The sequence below is a fragment of the Hippopotamus amphibius genome, chromosome 4 (genome assembly GCF_030028045.1).
Source record: "Hippopotamus amphibius kiboko isolate mHipAmp2 chromosome 4, mHipAmp2.hap2, whole genome shotgun sequence".
NCBI classification, from domain to species: domain Eukaryota; kingdom Metazoa; phylum Chordata; class Mammalia; order Artiodactyla; family Hippopotamidae; genus Hippopotamus; species Hippopotamus amphibius.
Window position 1 is genome coordinate 75067997 of NC_080189.1, and position 13759 is coordinate 75081755.

Consider the following 13759-nt stretch of genomic DNA (forward strand, 5'->3'; position numbering starts at 1 on the left):
AATGTTTCTCAGAATAAAAATTTTCGTCTTTGGTGGCATAAAAATGAGGTGTGTTTGTATCAGATATAACAGAGTTAATACCTGAACTCTAAATGCAGTTCATTCAGGTTCATAAATTCTTAAGTTTATAATGGCAAATTCAAAGCCCCAGTGGGTAAAAATCTTTGAACATACCCTCCCTAGAGGCTGGGAAGCTCTTGGATTCTTCTGGGCCCCTGTGCCTCACACAGGCCAGGCAGGATACACTAACTAGGTTCTTGTCAGATGGGTGAGCGCATGTGTGGAGGCCACTAGGCTGGAAGGGCCCCCAGCACCCGGGGCCTCTTGTGGAGGATCCCCTCCCGCCCAGGGATCCTTGGGGTAGGCTGCTGAGTTACTGCAGTGATTGGCGTGGGGGGGCTTTGACTAAGTAAGTAAAGTTCGTTTTAAAATAACATTTTTAAAACCTAAAGAAGATATAAAAATGCAACCTTCCGTTTGGAATAGAAACATCAAGGCTCTGAGAGTTGAAATATCACAGTAGCAGTGCCTTTAACTCTTTTGTTAGAAATTCTGTGAAATCATCTTAAAGTGTCGAGATACAAGATTAAAGCTTAGAAACCAATTTTTAAAAATAAGATAGTGAAGGAAACTGGTATTACCTGCTGGGTGCTAATATAAGAATTTCCTTTTCGTGTGTATGAAGTTATTTTTGAAGTCCTCCCCACCTTTTCCCACATCCTTACAGCCTGATAAAGGCAGTGATTAAAGGTCACTCAGTTTAGGACCCTGCCACGCACCCTTTCTCACGAAGGACCATGTTTTGCGCTGCAGGTATGGCTGGCACCATTCACTTCCTCTCCGACGTCCTGGCCCCAGAGGCATCACGGTTTCCAGCATTTGAACTCGGCTCTTCACAGAGGGATACAAAGGGGCAAAAAGACGACTAAGAGACCCAACTGGACCAGAAGCCACCAGGTTGCTTAGTGCCTGACACAGAACCAACAGTGAATCCTGAAAGAGGGAGAAAAAGGAGACGCAGACACCTCCCCAGACCCCCGTGTCAGAGTGTGCTGACAGACCATCCCACAACATTCTGTGACAGCGTCCCCTCGCTGGTGTAAAATATGAATTCTCCATGTCCAATTCTCTGTCGTGTGTGCATGTCTCTTGGTGTTTGCTGTCTGTAGGTATAGGTTGTTCTAAACGGAAGCCCTTCTCTGTCCACGAGCCTGAGCTGGCTGTGCGTGAGGGCACGCGGCAGCCACTTCTCTGTACATAATATTTAAAGTGGAGTGTTTTCTGTACTGACAAACAGGAGATAGGCATGTGGTGTCTGTCTTATGTAACAGAAGATTCTCTGCAGTGATGTCCCTGTGGTAAGACTTTCTGTGGGTACCTTTCAGATGAGCATGAGAGGAAGACCACTCCAGAACTGAAAAGAAATAGCACAAGCAGAGGGGGTTTGCTGGAGTAGGGGGTGGTGAGCCTTTCCACCAGGTGGTCAAACGCTCCCTCTTTGCGTTTTGTGCTCACCTTAGTGTGTTTAAGAAGCCAGAGGAGGTGCATTGCAGCTCTGCTGGGGCTCCCATTCTCAGGCCCTTTGTGTGACGTTCCGGACCCTCCTTGCACTCCAGGGCAGCTTGTGGAGTGGACTCGTGACACCAGGGACATGTAAGAGAAGCCTTTTGTGGCCACATTGTAAATCAGGTAGCAGTGACTAAGGGTTGGCAAGTCTAGATTCAGTGTGTATTATTAAAACAGACGGCACCTCACTTTTATCAACATTATAACTTAGAGTTATAAATTCAGTGAATACAATTCCAGATGGATAATAAGCAGAAGGATATTCATGTATTCCCACGTCCCTCCAATTAAACTTACTTCAAAATTTGTTATCAAAGTACAAATCTGGGATGAATATAGTCCTTATTTTTGTCTGCTATTTGGATGATAAAAATATCACTTTTGATGAAATTATTAAGCACGAAGTACTAGTCTGCATTTATGTGTATGGGAAACAGTCTTCTAACCAAGAAAATTATGATATTGTCTGACATTTCTTATTTTAAGATTGGGCATTAATTTGGATTAGCATACCCTCAATAATTTTACCATGTATATCTCTTTTTAGAAGAGTTTTGTTGTCATGGTATGAGTGGTCTAGGACTTTCTACAGAATTCTCATCTTACGAGCTAAGGCCTGATAGGTCTCTCTGATGGTCTGGTCTTTATCAGCAAGGGATTGTCAGATGTTTCTCAGCCCTAGTTTCCACTCCTTTCATAAAGGAGAAAGAAGAATGTCGACGTAGAAGACAGATTTCTTCGCATGTGTGCGGTCCTTAGGATGCTGCTGAGCCTTGTTTGTGGGGCAGACACCCTAACGTGCCCTCTGGTTTCTCAGTGATGCCTCACGAGTCTCTTCATTGCAGACCCTCGTTTCTGAGTCACAACTATTCTTTTCAAGATAGGTTGATGACTTCCATGGGTATAAATCCTCCTGGCTGTATTTTAACCAGTTTCCTGGGCCTGCTCAAATGCATATCAGGCAGCCCAGCTCTCCAGGACCTGTAGGCGGGATGTGAGTGAGCTGAAGGGCTGCTGTCAGGAGAGCTCCCCTGGTGTCGCAGCTCAGCCCAGCCGCACCGCTACCATCTCGGCCAGACCTCAGCGGCAGCCCTCAGGGCTTCAGCGCAGTTTTACTCACACTGTCTCACTTCTCAGGGGAGGCCAGTGGGGCTGCAGAGGAATCACCCCCCTCAGCACGAGGGAGCAGCTTCGTGGAGGCCCTGGTTCTGGGCACGTGTCTCCTGACCAGAAGCAGTGAGGGTGACCCTTCGTTACCTGGGCATCTTGCCCTGTATGTTCAGCTTGTTTCTGACTAACACACTGAGGGAAGAAAGAGCACTTGTGAGGTTAGGGGAGGAGATTTTATTTACGGGGTTTCTAGGAGCCAGCTGGATTGACAGCTTCTTGCTTACCCACTAGATGTTCATAGAGGCACAGTCTGTGACTCTATGTTAACCCACTTGCTGGGTCATGACACAGGCAGCCGCACACCGCCGGGTCCGGCTCTCAGTCCTCAGAGGCAGCAGGCCAGAGGATGCCCAAAGCTGGTCTAGTGGTTCTAATAAGCGTGTGAATTCGGATCTCAGAGCATCTCACAGTGATTCCTTAGATTTGTTTGTGTCCTCCAAGACGTGTCTGAGTTTTTAAAATAATTTGTATGCACAATTCCATTTTAATATATAAAGGGAAAAAAGTTGATGTCCACAAAAAGCGTGTGGGGTTCCCTGGTTCGGTACTTAGTAAAAACGGTTTTGTTGTGACACTCATGGGGTCTTCGTCTGTTCTCACCTCTGCTTTCGAGAGCGACAGTTAGGAGCCTTGATCACCATTCTGAAGATTGCCTTCCTCACGGAAAATGCAGCCATTGCTCATGTTATGCTGTCCTAGATAATTCACTAGAATGACGGCTTTTCTTTTTTTTTATTCCAAGGCCCTCTGAAACCTGGGTAGTACTAAGAGAAGCCTGTCTTGAGCGTGCACGTGTGATAGGCCTTTACACTTACAGCCTCCCCAAACAGTCACAGCACGGCTGGGGAGTCACAGCACGGCTGGGGGTGGGCACTGCTCTCATCACTGTTTTACAAATGAGAAAGCTGTTGGCCTTGCCCAGGGTCACAGCTGGAATTAGGGAGAGTCAGGGTTCAGACCCGACAGTTCTGGCTAGTGGCCATACTTCTGACTTGGACTCAGTACCTCTTCCCCTGCATGCCCAACACAGAAGGTAAGAAATTGAAACCTGGGAGAGGCTGTGTCATCTGTACCCCTGCCTTCCTGGGTCCCTGGAACCATTCAGTGCAACTCCATACGACTCTTCACTTCATAAGGCACTCTCACAGCTATTATTTCACTTGCTAAATTCACAAAAGCAGGACCCTGGTGTGAAGTTCAGGTTCCCTAAACACAGTTTTTACAGACTGTCTTTACTCCTTCCCAGTCTCTTTGCTGAAGTTTCAAGGGGCTCTTCCATTCAGGTCTCAATTTTTCCACATCACGTCTGGAGGAGAGCCAGGTGTCAATTCCAACGTGACTGTCACCTCCAGTGCCTGTCAGCCTCTGTTGAACTGGCTGGTAGCCCTGGAAGGCTGTGCTGCATCATTGCTTTTCCTGATCAGAGGAAGGTTGCAGGCTCCTTCAAGGCCCCTGCCCCCATTTCCCTCTCCAGCTTGGAGATGGGAGGCTCCATTTCTCCATCCAGCAGATGTTTGTTGCACACCTGCAGCATGCCAGGCCTGGTGCTCGGTGCTGAGAGGGAAATGCTAACCGTGCCAGTGCAGCTCACAGTCCGCCCTTGATGAGTGCCTGCAGGAGGTGAGCCCTGGTGAGCTCAGGCTCAGTGCAGGACCACTCTTGTGGCTTTCGTAGGATGGGATGCAGTGCTGGTCACATGTTAACAGGGATCTTACCCCACTCAAAGCATTGTTCATGAGAGAATAAAACATGTACCAACCAGCAAAATCATACATCTACCCATAATCATGTAAATATTCCCCACAGTCCCAAGAACTGAGCAGGCCAGATTTTCAAACCATTTCACCACAGAGGCTATAGGGAAGTTAGCAAACACTTTATGCTTGACTGCTGGGAACTAAAAGAGGCGTCATGAACCAGGACAGCCCTGCCCCTAGAGACTCTCCACTAGCAAGAAGGACCATGCTCCCTGCAGCTGAACTGAAAGTTCTGAGATCTTGCCTGCCCGAAGGCTGTCATTGTTCTGCCCTGACACTTAAGGCACAGATTGTTTAGAGAATTCTGTGCTGGAAGTCACTTTCCTCCTGAAATTTCAAGGCATCATACTGGCTTCTAGCTTCCAGTGTTACCTCTGAGAACCTCAGAGCCACAGCGATTCTTGCTTCTTTGTGCTCAGATCCTGTGTTTTGATGTGATCCCTTTGCGAGTTGTAGAATTTTTCTCTGTCATGGTAATGAGCCTAGTCCTGGGCTCTTTGTAGGCCCTTCCAATCGGAAATGTGTTTCAATTCTAGGACGTTTTTTTGAATTATTTCTTAAGGTTTTTCCCCCTCCACCTTGTTGCTTTCCTTTCCAAGGGATTTCAGCTTCTTTTTCAAATCCTTCCATTGTGTGTTTATTTCCAGGAATTTTTCTTGTTCTCAGGATATCTTTTGTGTATATCCTCTTCTTATCTCTTGTTGTAATATCTCCTCTCTTTGAGGATGTTAATTTACTCAACACATAGTCATTAAGTGCTTATTCAATGCCACACATTATTCTAGGCACTTGGAAAACATCAGTGATCAAAACAGTCAAAAAGTCTTGTAGAGTTTGCGATATAGCAGGGAGCGACAAAGCCTAAGTAAGCAAACTTTCTCCTGTGTTGTAAGGTAATAAATAATATGGAAAAAAAGACAGTGTAAAACAAAATAAGAGAGATTGACAGTGGTGGCGAGAACACAACTTTAAACAGGATGGTCAGAGTAAGCCTAGAGACAGACATTTGAGCCAAGACTTGAAGAAATTAAAGGAGTTAGACTTGTATCTGGGGAAAGAGCATCCGACAGAGGGCGTGCCCTGTTCAAGAGCTGAGTGAGTGAGCAGACAGGGGAGGAGGGAGGAAGGCCATTCTGAGGCTTTTACTCTGGGTGAAGTACAAAGCCACTGGAGGGCTTGAGCATAGGAAGGACATTATCTTCCTATGCTCAGAGGAAAGAAATGGGGCCACAGTTGGTGAGAAAACTAGGATCGAGAAAAAACTTTTTTTTTTTCCAGAAAAATAACAGCGTATTTGTAAACCAATGTGATCCAATGGGTGCTTTTTTTTTTTTTTTTTTTTAAATTTTTTTAATTTTTTTTTTGGGGGGGTACACCAGATTCAATCATCTGTTTCCATACACACATCCCCATACTCCCTCCCTTCCCCGACCCCCCCCTTCGAGTCCCCCCCACCCTCCCTGCCCCAGTCCTCCAAGGCATCTTCCATCCTCGAGCTGGACTCCCTTTGTTATACAACAACTTCCCACTGACTATTTTACAGTTGGTAGTATATATATGTCTGTGCTACTCTCTCGCTTCGTCTCAGTTTCCCCTTCACCCCCCGCCCCCTCCCATACCTCGAGTTCTCAACTCCATTCTCTGTATCTGCATCCTTATTCTTGTCACTGAGTTCATCAGGACCATTTTTAGATTCCGTATACGTGAGTTAGCATACAATATTTGTCCTTCTCTTTCTGACTTACTTCACTATGTATGACAGATTGTAGTTCTATCCACCTCATTACATATAGCTCCATCTCATCCCTTTTTATAGCTGAGTAATATTCCATTGTATATATATGCCACATCTTCTGTATCCATTCATTTGTTGATGGGCATTTAGGTTGCTTCCATGTCCTAGCTATTGTAAAGAGTGCTGCAATAAACATTATGGTACAAGTTTCTTTTGGGATTATGGTTTTCTTTGGGTATATGCCCAGGAGTGGGATTACTGGATCATATGGTAGTTCTATTTGTAGTTTTTTAAGGAACCTCCAAATTGTTTTCCATAGTGGCTGTACCAACTTACAGTCCCACCAACAGTGCAGGAGAGTTCCCTTTTCTCCACACCCTCTCCAACATTTGTGGTTTCCAGACTTTGTGATGATGGCCATTCTGATTGGTGTGAGGTGATACCTCATTGTGGCTTTGACTTGCATTTCTCTGATGATGAGTGATGTTGAGCATCTTTTCATGTGTTTGTTGGCCATCTGTATGTCTTCTTTGGAGAAATGTCTATTTAGGTCTTCTGCCCATTTGTGGATTGGGTTATTTGCTTTTTTGGTATTAAGCTTCATGAGCTGCTTGTATATTTTGGAGGTTAATCCTTTGTCTGTTGTTTCATAGGCAATTATTTTTTCCCATTCTGAGGGTTGCCTTTTAGTCTTGTTTATGGTTTCTTTTGCTGTGCAAAAGCTTTTAAGTTTCATGAGGTCCCATTCATTTATTCTTGATTTTATTTCCCTGATTCTAGGAGGTGGGTCAAAAAGGATGTTGCTTTGATGGATGTCATAGAGTGTTCTGCCTAGGTTTTCCTCTAGGAGTTTTATAGTGTCTGGCCTTACATGTAGGTCTTTAATCCATTTCGAGTTTATTTTTGTGTATGGTGTTAGGAAGTGTTCTAATTTCATTCTTTTACATGTTGCTGTCCAATTTTCCCAGCACCACTTATTGAAGAGGCTGTCTTTTTTCCATTGTATACTCGTGCCTCCTTTGTCAAAGATAAGGTGCCCATATGTGTTTGGGCTTACTTCTGAGTTCTCTATTCTATTCCATTGATCTTCCTTTCTATTTTTGTGCCAGTACCATACTGTCTTGATCACTATGGCCTTGTAGTATAGTTTGAAGTCAGGAAGCCTGATTCCACCAACTCCATTTTTCCTTCTCAAGATTGCTTTGGCTATTCGGGGTCTTTTGCGTTTCCATACAAATCATAAGATTTCTTGTTCTAGTTCTGTGAAAAATGCCATTGGTAATTTGATGGGGATTGCATTGAATCTGTAAATTGCTTTGGGTAGTACAGTCATTTTCACGATGTTGATTCTTCCAATCCAGGAACATGGCATGTCCCTCCATCTGTTTGTGTCGTCTTTGATTTCTTTCAACAATGTCTTAAAGTTTTCTGCATACAGATCTTTTGCCTCCTTAGGCAGGTTTATTCCTAGGTATTTTATTCTTTTGGTTGCAATGGTGAATGGGAGAGTTTCCTTAATTTCTCTTTCTGCTCTTCCGTTGTTAGTGTATAGGAATGCAGGAGATTTCTGTGCATTAATTTTGTATCCTGCTACTTTACTAAACTCATCAATTAGTGCTAGCAGTTTTCTGGTAGAGTCTTTAGGGTTTTCTATATATAATATCATGTCATCTGCAAAGAGTGACCATTTTACTTCTTCTTTTCCAGTTTGGATTCCTTTAATTTCTTTTTCTTCTCTGATTGCTGTGGCTAAAACTTCCAAAACTATGTTGAATAATAGTGGTGAGAGTGGACACCCTTGTCTTGTTCCTATTCTTAGAGGGAATTCTTCCAGTTTTTCCCCATTGAGAACGATGCTGGCTTTTGGTTTTTCATATATGGCTTTTATTATGTTGAGGTAATTTCCTTCTATGCCCATTTTCTGGAGAGCTTTTATCATAAATGGATGTTGAACTTTGTCAAAAGCTTTTTCTGCATCTATTGAAATGATCATATGATTTTTATCCTTCAAGTTGTTGATATGATGTATCACGTTGATTGATTTGTGTATATTGAAGAATCCTTGCATCCCAGGGATAAACCCCACTTGATCATGGTGTATGATTTTTTTAATGTGCTGTTGCAGTCTGTTAGCTAGTATTTTGTTGAGGATTTTTGCATCTATATTCATCAGTGATATTGGTCTGTAGTTTTCTTTTTTTGTGACATCTTTGCCTGGTTTTGGTATCAGGGTGATGGTAGCCTCGTAGAATGAGTTTGGGAGTGCTCCGCCTTCTGCAATATTTTGGAAGAGTTTGAGAAGGATAGGTGTTAACTCTTCTTGAAATGTTTGATAGAATTCGCCCGTGAATCCATCTGGTCCTGGGCTTTTGTGTGTTGGGAGATTTTTAATCACTGCCTCAATTTCCGTACTTGTGATTGGTCTGTTCATGGTTTCTATTTCTTCCTGGTTCAGTCTTGGAAGATTGTATTTTTCTAAGAATGTATCCATTTCTTCCAGGTTATCCAATTGATTGGCATATAGTTGCTTGTAGTAGTCTCTCATGATGTTTTGTATTTCTGAGGTGTCCGTTGTGACTTCTCCTTTTTCATTTCTAATTCTGTTGATTTGCATCTTCTCCCTTTTTTTCTTGATGAGTCTGGCTAATGGTTTATCAATTTTGTTAATCTTCTCAAAGAACCAGCTTTTAGTTTTATTTATTTTTCTTATGGTTTCTTTCCTTTCTTTTTCATTTATTTCTGCTCTGATCTTTATGATTTCTTTCCTTCTGCTCACTTTGGGGTTTCTTTGTTCTTCTTTCTCTAGTTGTTTGAGGTGTAAGGTTAGGTTGTGTATTCGATCATTTTCTTGTTTCTTAAGGTAGGACTGTATTGCTATAAACTTCCCCCTTAGAACTGCTTTTGCTGCATCCCATAGGTTTTGGGTTGTTGTGTTTTCGTTGTCATTTGTTTCTAGATATTTTTTTATTTCCTCTTTGATTTCTTTAGTGATTCCTTGGTTGTTTAAGAGTGAATTGTTTAGCCTCCTTGTGTTTGTATTTTTTGCAGTTTTTTTCCTGTAATTGATATCTATTCTCATGGCGTTGTGGTCTGAGAAGATGCTTGATATGATTTCAATTTTCTTGAATTTGCTGAGGTTTGATTTGTGACCCAAGATGTGATCTATCCTAGAAAATGTTCCATGTGCACTTGAGAAGAAAGTGTAGTCTATCGTTTTTGGATGGAATGTCCTATAAATATCAATTAAGTCGAGATAGTCTAATGTGTCATTTAAAGCCTGTGTGTCCTTATTTATTTTCTGTTTGGATGATCTGTCCATTGATGTAAGTGGGGTGTTCAAGTCTCCCACTATTATTGTGTTCCTGTCGATGTCCCCTTTTATAGCTGTTAGCATTTGCCTTATGTATTGAGGTGCTCCTATATTGGGGGCATAGATATTTACCATTGTGATATGTTCTTCTTGGATGGATCCCTTGATCATTATATAGTGTCCTTCCTTGTCTCTTTTAATAGTCTTTACTTTCAAGTCTAATTTGTCTGATATGAGTATTGCTACTCCAGCTTTCTTTTGACTTCCATTTGCATGGAATATCTTTTTCCATCCCTTGACTTTCAGTCTATATGTATCCCTTGGTCTGAAGTGGATTTCTTGTAGGCAGCATATAGAAGGGTCTTGTTTTTGTATCCATTCAGCCAGTCTGTGTCTTTTGGTTGGAGCATTTAATCCATTTACATTTAAGGTGATTATTGACATGTGTGTTCCAATGACCATTTTCTTAATTGTTTTGGGTTTGTATTTGTAGGTGTTTTCCTTTTCTTGTGTTTCCTACTTAGAGAAGTTCCTTTGGCATTTGTTGTAAGGCTGGTTTGGTGGTGCTGAATTCTCTTTAACTTTTGCTTGTTTGGAAAGCTTTTGATTTCTCCCTCAAATCTGAATGAGATTCTTGCTGGGTAGAGTATTCTTGGCTGTAGGTTTCTCTCTTTCAGGACTTTCAGTATATCCTGCCATTCCCTTCTGGCCTGCAGAGTTTCTGTAGAAAGGTCAGCTGTTATCCTTATGGGTTTTCCCTTATATGTTGTTTGTTGCTTTTCTCTTGCTGCTTTTCATATTTTTCCTTTGTGTTTAATTGTCATTAGTTTGATTAATATGTGTCTTGGTGTATTTCTCCTTGGGTTTATTCTGTATGGGACTCTCTGTGCTTCTTGGACTTGGTTAATCATTTCCTTTCCCATGTTGGGGAAGTTTTCCACTAGAACCTCTTCAAAGATTTTCTCAGACCCTTTCTTGTTTTCTTCTTCTTCTGGGATGCCTATAATTCGAATGTTGGTACGTTTAAGGTTATCACTGAGGTCTCTGAGACTGTCTTCTAATCTTTTTATTCTTTTTTCTTTTTCCTGCTCTGTGGCAGTTACTTCCCCCATTCTATCTTCCAACTCACTTATTCGTTTTTCTGCCTCAGTCATTCTGCTGGTTAGAGCATCTAGAGTATTTTTAATTTCAGTTATTTTGTTATCCATTGCTGTTTGTTTTTCTGAGTTCTTATGAACTGTTTCTTGTACTTTCTCTATTTTGTTATCGAGATTTTGTATCATTTTTACTATCATTACTCTGAATTCTTTTTCAGGCATTTTTCCTATTTCCTCTTCATTTATTTGGTCTTGTGGGTTTTTTTCCTGCTCCTTTGCCTGCATGGTGTTTCTTTGTTTCCTCATGGTTGTCCAAACTTTTGGGGTTGCTTGTCCTGGTGATAGAGGTGTTTATAGAAGACTGTCCAAGCCTCAGGCTAATGTCCAAGTATTGGATTAAATGAATATTAAGTCTAGGAAACACATACATGTATAAGACACACAATTACTGAATCCATTAGGACATAAGGCTCTAGAAAGACCTGACAGAACCCCAGTGTGCTATCAGATATTCAAAGAGAAACCCAGCAGAAATTGACAACTGAAACAGAACAAATCAGAGACAAAAGCAAAAGCAAACAAACAACAAATAACACCCTACACATACAAACATCAATCCAGGGAGATTTTGTGAGCTAGGATCAAATATAGAAAAGAGCCGGAGTACCACCAGAGAGAATGGAGATTCTCAGAATGTAATTAGACAACTGTACTAAGAACTAAGATAAAGACAAAAGCCTAATATTAAATACCAAGGCAGTGCATCATCTGGAGAATAGAGCAAGGAGTCTGAGCAGAACGATAGTGTTGCTTATAAGTATGTTAAGATAAAATAAACTTAAAATGGCTGGAAGAAAGGGGAACAGAAGAGCGTAATGTGGTTGGAAATATGCAAATAAAAAGAAAGGAATAGAAATGTATAAAAGATAGGGATGAAAGGAAAGTATGAGAGATATTTTGTCCATACTACCAAAAACTTAGCTAGATATAGAAGTATATAAAAAGGCAAAAAAAAAAAAAAAGAATAAAAAATATCATTAAAAATTATGTTATAAAACTTGTAGATCTCTTAGGGCTAAGATCGTATTTAATAAATCAAAAAAAAAAAAAAGAGAGAGAGAGAGAAAAAAAAAAAATCCAGAACTGATCCCAGAATGGACCAGTTCAATAGGTATTGATAGTACTATTTCTGTTTCCTTAGCGTCTCAGCTGTAAGTGTCCTTCTCCTTGCCTTGGGTTTTTTTTGCGTTATTCTGTGACCAGCAGAGGTTCCTTTATTGTTCGTCTGTAAGGGTCAGTGTGTGGGGAGGGAGAGGGTACAATAGTGGCTCCTTCTCCTGGGAGGGAGTGAGCAGTGGCGCACTGTTGTTTCAGTCAGGCTTGGAGGTGCCTGTTGCAGAGGGCGCTGGTGGCTCAGGCGTAAACAGAAAGTCTTAGAGTTGGGCCTCTCTCGGGGTTTTTTTTTCTTTTTGATGCTGTTGTTTTTTTGTTTTTTTGTTTTTCTCTCGGCAGCCTCCCTGCTGCTGGCGTTGCAAGGGGTTTTAATCTAGCCCCGCCCGAGTGCCTGAGGGTGCTTGTTATCCTTGAGCGCCTTAGGTGGCCCGCAGGGTGTCTCTCCACTGCCTGTTGCAGAGGCGCCGAAAGAGAGGGAGAGGCTATGGCGCGCGGCCCCTCCCCGCCGCTGGTGAGCCTGCAGCCTCCAGCCGCCATCATGGCCGGGCAGCTCTCAGGGACGGGCACTCCTCTCCGCGGACCTCCTCCCTCCCGTCCTCCTCGGTCCGTCACCCTACTGGCAACAATGTTTCTCACCCTGAACCAGCTCTCCGGTTCCCACGCTCCCGCTCCCGGACCCTCCGTTCAGCCACGGATCGATGTCTCGGTCCCGGAGCGCTGAGCTGCGCTGCGGACCCTCCGTATGTTTCTCACTCCCTCCCATCTGCCACAGCTCCGCCGCTTCACCCTCTTTGAGCCATCGTAGATGCCTCCCTACCGGCTATGTCGGGCTCCCCACAGCCCTCTCTGGTGTCCGAGGCCGTCTGCTGGTGTTCAGCTGGTTCTCTGTGGGAATCACTGCGTCCTTCCGTGCAGTCCCAATGCATCTGTGGAGAGGGATGCACTCCACGTCTCTCTACTTCGCCGCCATCTTTTCTCTCCACCAATGGGTGCTTTTTAAACAAATGATATAGAACAGAAAGGGAGGGGTCAGGCTGGAGTGATGTCGTCAGGTGGGCATCACTGCTGCAACCCAGGCAGCAGGTTGGCCAGAGAGGAACCTTTGGGTAACAGATGGGCATGGAGGCAAAGGGTGGGTGGTGGTGGAGAGACCTGTGGAAGTCCTCTGGCTTCTTCCCTTGTCTCCTTGACGTGGGAAGTGAGGCAACATCTGCTGAGTGAAGACGGAGGGGGAGGAGGTGTGGGATTTGAGGAGAGGAGAAAAAGTGTGAATGTTGCCCAGGAGAGTGGGAAGAGGATGAGGGGCTCAGACTTTACTCAGCAATCCCATGGAGACTTTGTTAGGACACGGATTGCTGGGCTAGGGTCTGATGCAGTAGGTCTGGTGTAGGGCCTGAGAATTCGTTTTCTGACAAGTGCTAGGCTGGTACTGAGCTGCCCTGGGGACCCCACACTTTAGGAAAGCATCTTCTCGGTTCTACTCCTGGTTCCTCTGGTCACTCCAGAACGGCCGGTCTGGACATGCTGAGACCGATCAGGAAGAGGACTGTTTTTCCAGCCATTTCCACCTTGCTTTTTGGTTTATCAGAACTGCTTTTCCTGTCTGTTGGCTTTAGTTTCTGTCTTTCATATTAGAGGGTCCACTAGTTAGATGCTGCAGAAGCTGATTGGAAATTCTGGCCCTCCGTGGTGCTGAGCGGGCTGGATCTTCCAGTTGGGGAAGCGCTGGGATCAGTGTCTGGGGCCCATCAGTCCCTGCAGAACCACCCTTCCATGAGGAAGAAAGCTGGACAGCTGCCTGAACTGGATGGCACTGCAGCCTTCACCTAGATTTTGTGTCCTCTGAGCCAAAGACCAGAACTCTGTCCAGAAAAGAAGGCTCCAGTTTGGTACTGGGAAGGGGAGGAGGCCATGACGCTGCTGGGCAGGTGGGGAGGTATCTAATGTCGGG

At 43.6% G+C, this 13759-nt stretch overlaps 1 protein-coding gene across 4 annotated transcripts in view; it reads left to right on the forward strand.

Annotated features, from left to right (window-relative positions):
* Positions 1–1299, forward strand: part of LANCL2 (LanC like glutathione S-transferase 2) — a 60833-nt gene extending 59534 nt beyond the window's left edge. For all 4 annotated transcript variants that reach the window (XM_057731404.1, XM_057731402.1, XM_057731406.1 and 1 more), the window contains one exon: positions 814–1299. In XM_057731404.1, the coding sequence (XP_057587387.1) occupies positions 814–929 (116 nt within the window). In that variant the 3' untranslated portion in view covers positions 930–1299. The remainder of the gene's footprint in view (positions 1–813) is intronic.
* Positions 1300–13759: the final 12460 nt, after the last annotated feature.